An 8957-nucleotide genomic window follows, 5' to 3' on the forward strand; every position below is an offset into this window, starting at 1 on the left:
GCCCCCCCCATATCCCTGGGGCTGGTGCCAATTTTCCATGCCCCCTCCCCCTTGTTCTGCTCCCCACACTCCCCAATTTCCTTCCACACCCCAAAATCCTCAGCCTCTGCCAAGAGTCTTGGGACTGGCTGCTGAATCCCGGGGGGGGAGGTTGGCTGGAGGAGCCCCCCCTCTCCCCCCCCCCCCACTGAGGGAGGGAGATTGAGAAGCATGGAGGGGGGAAAGGGAGGGAGCTGGGGCGGGGTGGGGTGTCAGGACTGGTTTAGGGCCAAATTGGTGGCTGGGTGGTCCCCACTGAGGTATGTACAGAGGGCCTGGGGGGGCCAGGGTAAAGGGGGCATCAAGGGGGGGTTGGGGGTCAAGGTCAAGGGATTCATGGTGCACTGGTAGCCCCTGTTTGGGTTCTGGTAGTCCCCAGCAATGTGTGTGTGGGGATGGAGGGACGGGAGGCCTGGGGAGTTTCAAGCAGGACACTTCTCAGGGCTGGGATTTGGGGTTAGGAGTGGGGGGGAAGGTTGGGATTAGGGAGGGATTAGTGTTGGGAGTGGGATTTGGGTGGATTTTGGGGTTGAGATTTGGGATTTGGTCTGGGATTTGGGGTTAGGACTGGGATTGGGGTTGGGATTGGGGCTGGGATTTGGGGTTGGGATTTGTGATTCCGGGCTGGGATTTGTTGTCAGGACCAGGATTGGGGCTGGGATTTGGGGTAGGGATTGAGATTTGTGGCTGGGATTTGGGGTAGGGATTTGGGATATGCTTGAGGTTGGGACTGAGATTAGGCTCGGGTTTTGGGGTCAGGTTTGAGATGAGGGATCAGTTTGGCATTAGGTTTTGGGATCGGGATTGGGATTGGGCTACCTCCCCAGGTAACCCAATAGTAACGTTGGGGCTCAGGGTTTTTCTAGGCAATGCAATGTTCATAACAGTGCAAGACATCAGTATTCAGCTCTACCAGCTTCTAGTTTGGAAACTTGGAAACACCCATCACTAGCTCCCAAACAAAAGTCGGGAGGGACTAGTCATCTTCCTGGCCTGAAACCTCCCAAGGTCGCCCACTAGCAGGCCCAGTAACCTTAGGACTCACGGTTGTCATAGACAATGGAATCATCCTAACAGTGCCTGAGGTCAATTTCTGGCTCTACTAGGGACCACATTTCAACTAGCTAAACGTATAGCAAAACATCCCAAACAAAAGGTGGGAGTGATGAAAGATGCCTGTGGATTAAAACCTCTCCAGGTAGCCCGTGAGCAGCCACATTACCTTGGGGGCCAGGGCTTTCATAGCCAAACTGGCCACAGGGGATTTTCTATACCAGTTATGTCACACGCAGCAGGAAGGGGGGTATGGGGGAGGAGCACTCAGCTCCAGGATGCAGAGTTTTGGGCTCTGTCCAGGTTCAGGACAGCTCTGAGCTGCACGGCCTGAGCTGTGCGGGTCAGTGAGAACCTGCATTGTGCATCACCAGTTTTGTATATCTTGCTATAAAGTCCTATTGTTGTTGTTTCGCTCCCTCTGCTGTCCCAGTAAACTGTCCCTACCCCAAACCAGGCGGTTTGGGGTATTTTGGTTTCCTGTTCTTCCTCCCTTCCACCCACCTGTAACACCCCCCCCCCCCCCCCGCCCAATACACCCCCTCTTAGAGAGAGAGGGCGGCTGCGTGGTGCTCGGCTCTCGGCTGGGGAAAAAAAAATGAGAAAAAGTTCCATCACAACACCCCCACATCAAGGCAGCTCAGACATGACAGCTGGAGAACTAGCCACAAGGAGGAGAATTTGGGCATTGCAGGGGATGCCATAGCAGCCAGAGGTGCTGAACAGGGATCTGGCCATGAGCACACTGGGCTGCACTGGGAGGAGTGTGGCTGCACAGACAAGGACCCTTCTGGTCCATCTGGACTCAGCACTGGTGAGGCCACCTCTGGAGCAGTCAGTCCCAGTGTGGGACTCCAAGGTCTGGAGGAATGGGGAAGAACTGTCATGTGGACAGAGAAAGTCTGCCAAGATACAGTGAGGGGTCTTACATGGAGAGGCTGAGAGACCCGGGCTTCTTCAGCCTGGGGAAGGGGAGGCTGAGGGAAGCCCTCTTTGTGCTACAGCAAAAGAAGGTAAGAAAGGAAGCCCACCAAAAATTGCAGTTTTGAAGGTCAGAGTAGACTTGAGGATAAATAAAAGTCACTCTGAGGGCAGTGATGTGGTGCTAGAAGTCACTGGGAGCAATTGTGGATGAGCTGGTGGCTTTGTGCTTGTGGGATCAGCTGGTGAGGAGGGAGACACAGCAGTACGGGCAGGGACATCATGGGGTGGGAACAAGGTGGAAAAGAGTGTTGCATCCCTGCAGCCTGCAAGGAAACAGGCACAGGTGTTGGGCAGTGTGGGATGGGCTGTGGTGCATATGGCCAAGGTGCCAGCCAGCCTGAAAGGGCCTGATAGAAATGAGGTCTTTGCCCCCTTGGCTGTGGCTGATGTCCCTGCCACGGAGGCCTCGGGGAAGACACATTGTCCTCATGGCCATGAAGCATGCTTGCCTCCTTGCACCCACACAAGTGGAGGATACCTTGTGTAATACTCCTGTTCTTCCCTTGGCATCGCACTCCCCACATCCCAAGGAAGAGCCCTGAGACACAGGTGAGGGTCAGGATCTCCCTGCCCAGGGGCTGGGGGTCAGTGCTTGGCATTGCTGCTTCATCAGACCAAGCCAGGGTGTCCTCAGCATCAGAGCTGCCTGTGCTTTGCCTGTGTTTGTCCTCATGGCCTCCAGTTGTCTGCTCTAAGGAGCCCATGGGGAGGCTTTGTCAGGAATGGCTCCCAGTGGGGCCTGTTAGTGCTTCAAGGTACTTTGGGCATTACTCCTGACTTGAACTTCTTGAGAGGTTTTATCACTCTCCTCTTGGTATCTGAAGTCTCTGGGCTCAGAAGAAAAGACACCGTGGGGTTCATTAACATCCAGAAAGCCCTTACAAGCATGGCTCTTTAACTTATTTTCATTAAAGAATTCAAGACTGTAACTACTTGGAGTTCAGTTGGGTCCTTAGTGATGAAGATTTCAAAGGGATTTCCCATGGACGACATTTTTTCAGCCTGTCCAGGTCACTCTGTGGAACCTTCCTGCCTTCCAGCAGATCAACACTCACACACTTTGGTGTCATCTGCAATTTTACTGAGGGTCCAATTGATCCCCTCATCCAGATCATTAATAAAGTTGTTAAAGAAACTGGTCCCAGTGCTGAGCCCTGGGGAACATCACTTGTGACCTGCTGCCAGCTGGATTTAACTCTATTCACAACTGTTTGGGCCCGGCCTTCAGCCAGTTTCTAACCCAGCACAGAGTATACCCATCTAATCCATGAGCAGGTAGTCTCTCCAGCAGGATGCTGTGGGAGGCAGTGATGAAGGCTTTACTGAAGTCCAGGCAGATCACATCCAGAGCCTTCCCCTCATCCACTATGCAGGTCACCTTGTCATAGAAGGAGATCAGGTTGGTCAAGCACACTCTGCCTTTCCTAAACCCATGCTGACTGGGCCTGGTCGCCTGAGTGTCCTGCATGTGCTGCATGATGGTACTCAGGATGATTAGTTCCATCCCCTTCCCCAGCACTGAGGTCAGGCTGTCAGGCCTGTAGTTCCCTGGGTCCTCCTTCTGGCCTTTCTTGTAGATGGGTGTCACATGTGCCAGCTTCCAGTCAGGTGGAACCACTCCGGTCAGCCAACACAGCTGGTAAATAAGGGCAAGTGGCTTGGGGAGCACTTCTGCCAGCTCCCTCCGTGCCCTCGGGTGTGTCCCATCTGGACCCATGGACTTGTGCAGATCAAGGAGGCTGAGCAGGTCAGTAACCAATTCCCTCAGGATTATGGGGACATTGGTCGCTTTCACATCTCCGTTTTTCCACTCAGGGGTCTGGGTATCAGGAGGAGACAACTGATCTTACTGCTAAGGACTGAGGCAAACATGTGTTAAGTACCTCAGCCTTTTCTTCACACTCTGTCACAGTGGTTCCTCCTGGATTGAAAAAAGTTGGGAGATTCTCCCTGTCCCTCCTTTTGTCATTAATATATTTATATAATTATTATTAATTATAAATAACATTTAATATTTATATTATTGTTAATACTACTTAATATTCATAGAACTAGTATTAATATTAGTCACACTGTTATTAATGTATGTATAGAATTATTAAGAAAAGGAGGTACAGGGAGAATCTACCACCTTTAATGTAGATCACACAAAAAAAATTGCAAGGGCTGAGAACGTTTCCTAGTCAGAAACCCTCCCAGGTAGCCCACGAGCAGCCCCAGTAACCTTGGGGCTCAGGGCTTTCCCAGCCAAGACAACGGTCCGACGTTTCCCTGATGTCATTTTGTGACTCTACTAGTGTCCCCCTTCAAAAATTCTAAACATACATCAATAGTTCCCTAAAAAATCTATGAAGCCTGAATGATGTTCCTGGCCTGAAACCTCCCCAGGTAGCCCACACGCAGCCCTGGTAACCCTGGAGGTCAGGACTGTCTATTCCAAGGGAACGGTCCTGACTGCGCCTGACGTCATGTTCCGGATCCGCCACATACTCATTGTCCAGCCATATCTCCCCAAAAAAGGGTGCAAAGATTGAAAGATGTTCCTGACCTGAAATTTAAACAGGCAGCCCACTAGAAGCCCCAATAACCATGGGGCCTGACGTCATTTTCAGGCTCTACCAAAGTCCATCCAGGAAACTGCTGAATGCCCAACAATAGCTCCGAACAAAAGGTGCGCAGGCCAAGAGACGTTCCTGGCCTTAAACCTCACTGGGTATCCCTCAAAACACCACAAAACCGAACAGGTACTGAATAGAAGACCAATCTCCCTGGGGTAGGCATCTGAGCATGCAGGGCTGAGGATCTGGGGGATTTCACAGCAGAACTGCTCACCAGCATTGCCCTTGCAGAGGGGGAGGGAACATGTATTGGTTGTGAGCAGCACAGCGTGGAGAAACCCACTGCAGCTCCCCTGTGTCTGCCAAGGGCAGGAGGAGGAAGTCGGGAATGAAGCTGCCGTGGGACATTCTCTGCCTCTTTGTATGAAGACCTGTGCAAGGAGAACAAGGCAGTGAGAACTTGGGCACTCTTCCCTAAGCAAAACGTTCTCATTGCAGACCCAAGGACTGCCTCTCCCTGTTCTATTAGATATGGGAAAGGGTTTTTTTGTGAGGTGCACTTCCTGCTGTTTGTATGGGGCTCTGATGTGAGCTCTTCAGGTGTCAGTTTGTCCTTGCAACAGAAGTTCTGTCTTTTTTGATATCTAGGATCATTTCTGGTTGGTTGTTTCCTATTCCCCCAAGTACAGAGCTTTGTAGGTTTGTTTTTCCTGATTTTGTCCCTGTGAAACACCAAGAAATCACCAAATGCTCACCTAAACCCCTTCCTTTCATAAGGGGAAAGAGATCCCTCCCTGCTTGTCCAAGGCCTGGGGGTCCTGTCTCATGGGGAGACAAGGGTAGGTGATTCTCCTGCCCAGCTCTGGTTTGATCAGGAGAAAGGACTCTGCTGGAGAGAAGGATTTCTCCCCAGCTGAGGGAGGGAACGTCAGAAATGAGATCAAAGAAATATCCCCATGGGGCCTGAGGCACCAGGAGGGAGCCTAGAAGAACTGGTCTTCTCCTGCTGAGCTGGGCCAGGCTCCTGGGATGGAGGGAGCTCATGGCAACCAAGCAGCACTGCACAGAGACAGCTGTGCCCAGGAGCAGCTCCTCTGCCAAGCACATAGGGCTGGGGACACTGTCTGTAGGCACCGAGGGGAGACCTGTGATACTGAGAGAGCTGACAGATGCTGAGAGCTCACTGGAAGAGAAATCTCCACAGCATTCTGCCTGGTATGTCTGTGGGTGCAGGGCAATGCAGGTTCTGTTCCTGGAGGGATCTCCTAAAGCTGGGACATGGGGCAGTGTGTGGGGTCTGTCAGGAGGACAGGTTCTCTATAGGACCAGAAGGTGCTGCCTGGAAGGGATGCCCTTCTGCCCCATCAGAGGGACAGGGCAGGACAGCTGTCTTCTCCTGGGCATGGTTGAGGGGTGCCCAGGGCTGTCCTTGTGAGCAGGGTCCCTGTGACCCAGGGTCTGTGTGCTGGAGCAGGGACTCTGCTGCTTCCAGGGTCAGCACTCAGCCTGCCTGCTGGGCTTTCCACAGGGATATAGACAGCACCTCTGGGTTGCTCCCAACTCCAGCTGATCCTTGAGAAATGCCAAAGTGAGTATTTCTCCAAAGGCAGAGTCTCTGCTTTGACTTTTCCTCTCCTGTGGGCTGTGCTGAGTGTGGTAAATGAGAGCTTACTTCTCCCCTTGAGAACATGCAGTGAAAACTTGATTCTCATGAAGATGTTGGAGCCTGGGCTGAGCCCTGCATACACAGAGGTTCCCAGGGCAGTGCCCTGATGCCAGGAGGGGTCTGCAGAGCAGAGCTGAGCACAGGGTATGTTGGATGAGGTCTGTGAGCACAGAGCAGGAGGTGAGATGGGCAAAGAGAAGCAGCTGCAGGGACAGCTCCAGGCAGCAGAGACATTGTCAGGGAGGGAGAAGGAGCAGCTCCCTGAAACGCCCTGTCAGTGGGGATTTGGGAGTACCCTGTCATCCCCCACAGTGGTAGTACTTTCCCACAGAAAATCCCTGGTTTCTGCCACCCAGCACAGTCTCTGCAGCCAGAGTTCCACTGCTTCAGGCTGAGACCTGTTGTTGGCAATCCAACCCCCTACTGAGTAGAAACCCATGAGTGCCTGTCTGTCTGTCCCTGTCCTTCCAGCCTTGGCTGGAACATTTCTCACTGTTTCCTCTCCTGTCCTTGCTGTCTCTGTCCCACCCTTATCTGGGGATCTGGGCATGTCCATTGGTGCTAATGGCACTGAGCTGAACAACACTTCAGGGCCCCCATGGGTAAGACTGTGGAATCCTGGGGGCTCCTGCTGGGCTGCAGGCTGCCTCCCACAATGGCACCGCTCTCCCAGGGACTCTTGTGCCCCAGAGAGGAGCCCCATGCAGGAGAGCACAGAGGCCGTGGAAATGCCACTCATCACCTGTGTGTGGGCAGCTGCACTGAGCCCTGTGTGTCCCTGGCTGGGAGCGGGGAGCTGAGATCCTCCTTGGGTAGGATGAGACAGCAGGAGGGCTTTGGAGCTCTGCCCTGGGAGACTGGATTCCTCAGCTCTCTGTGGGGTCCAGTTTCTTCTGCAGGGAACAGCAGGGTGTGATCATAGAGCATCCAGCACAGGGCAGCTGAGAGGAGGGCTGATGGACAGACCAGCTCTCCCCACTCTGCACTCAGGGGAAGGTTTCACTGGCACTACAGCAGAAATGTCAGGGAGTTCTGACAGGAGAAACACTCCTCAGCTCCTTCCTATCCACAGGGATGCTGCCAGGCAGGACTGAGTTCTCCAGAGCCCACAGCTGACCCTCCTCCCAGCAGTGGCACACTCAAGCCAGCACAAAGCAGACCTCCCAAAAGGGACCTGACAAAAGGCTTCCTGAATCCAGTGAGTCAATCTGAGGGTGTTCCCTATGTGGTTTTCCTTTGAGAAGAGTTCCCTAACTTCTCACTGTCCCTTTTCCTCCTCGGACAGGTCTCCACACTTGATGGCAGCAGATGTCCAACAGCAGCAGCTCCACCAGCCAGTTCCTCCTCCTGGCCTTTGCAGACACACGGGAGCTGCAGCTCCTGCACTTCTTTCTCTTCCTGAGCATCTACCTGGCTGCCCTCCTGGGCAATGGCCTCATCATCATCACCATAGCCTGTGACCACCACCTCCACACCCCCATGTACTTCTTCCTCCTCAACCTCTCTGTTACTGACCTTGCCTACATCTCCACCACAATTCCCAAATCCATGGCCAATTCCTTGGGGGACACCAGGGCCATTTCCTACACAGGATGTGTGGCTCAACTCTTTTTCTTTGTATTTTTGATCTCTACAGAGCTCTGTCACCTCACTGTCATGGCCTATGACCGCTACGTTGCCATCTGCCACCCCCTGCACTACGGGACCCTCCTGGGCAGCAGAGCTTGTGTCCACATGGCAGCAGCTGCCTGGGGCAGTGGGTTTCTCTGTGCTGTGATGCACACAGCCAATACATTTTCTCTGCCCCTCTGCCACAGCAATGCTGTTGACCAGTTCTTCTGTGAAATCCCCCAGATCCTCAAGCTCTCCTGCTCAGATGCCTACCTCAGGGAAACTGGAGTCATTGTGGTTGGTGTCTCATTTGCTTTTGGGTGTTTTGTGTTCATTGTGGTGTCCTATGTGCAGATCTTCAGGGCTGTGCTGAGGATCCCCTCGCAGCAGGGACGTCACAAAGCCTTTTCCACCTGCCTCCCTCACCTGGCCGTGGTCTCCCTCTTTATCAGCACTGCCTTCTTTGCCCACCTGAAGCCTCCCTCCTTCTCCTCCCTATTTCTGGACCTGTTGGTGTCATTTCTTTACTCAGTGTTTCCACCAGCACTGAACCCCCTCATCTACAGCATAAGGAACCAGGAGCTCAAGGATGCCATGTGGAAACTCAGGACTGGGTGTTTCTGAGCAGCAGTCTTCTCCATAGCACTGGCCATGTAACTCACGTTAGGACCAGTCTGTATTTAGGAGGTTTTTATTGGTTGGATTGTTTTTTCATTCTGTATTGTCTGAGCTGTAATAACATGGGCCACATTCATACCACTCCTCATGACATATCTCCAGGTCTTGTGTGACCCAGACACTGCAAAATAATGAACTTTACTCTCTTTTCATCTTGTCTGCCTGCAAAGGGACACGATTTTTCTTTTTTTTCTTCCATCTCTATAAATTTGCCAGCACATTTTCATCAGCTGAATCACTGGACTACGTGAATCATTTCACTACTTGAGCATTTCCAGGATATGTACCAATGGCAATAGAATAAATGCTCACTTTCCTCTGTACCTACATTACTGCTAGTGTGTCTCTTTCATGTTCCTCATCATTGA

General features: G+C 52.5%; 1 protein-coding gene across 1 annotated transcript; it reads left to right on the forward strand.

The window, feature by feature from the left end:
* Positions 1-7608: 7608 nt before the first annotated feature.
* Positions 7609-8535, forward strand: LOC311194693 (olfactory receptor 14A16-like; the record flags this gene model as incomplete). The annotated part of the gene is made up of 1 exon (XM_084267894.1): positions 7609-8535. One exon carries the CDS (start codon positions 7609-7611, stop codon positions 8533-8535), a length of 927 nt encoding a protein of 308 aa, XP_084124020.1.
* Between the last annotated feature and the right edge of the window lie 422 nt (positions 8536-8957).

The sequence above is a fragment of the Gallinula chloropus genome (genome assembly GCF_964237585.1).
Source record: "Gallinula chloropus genome assembly, chromosome: 9".
NCBI classification, from domain to species: domain Eukaryota; kingdom Metazoa; phylum Chordata; class Aves; order Gruiformes; family Rallidae; genus Gallinula; species Gallinula chloropus.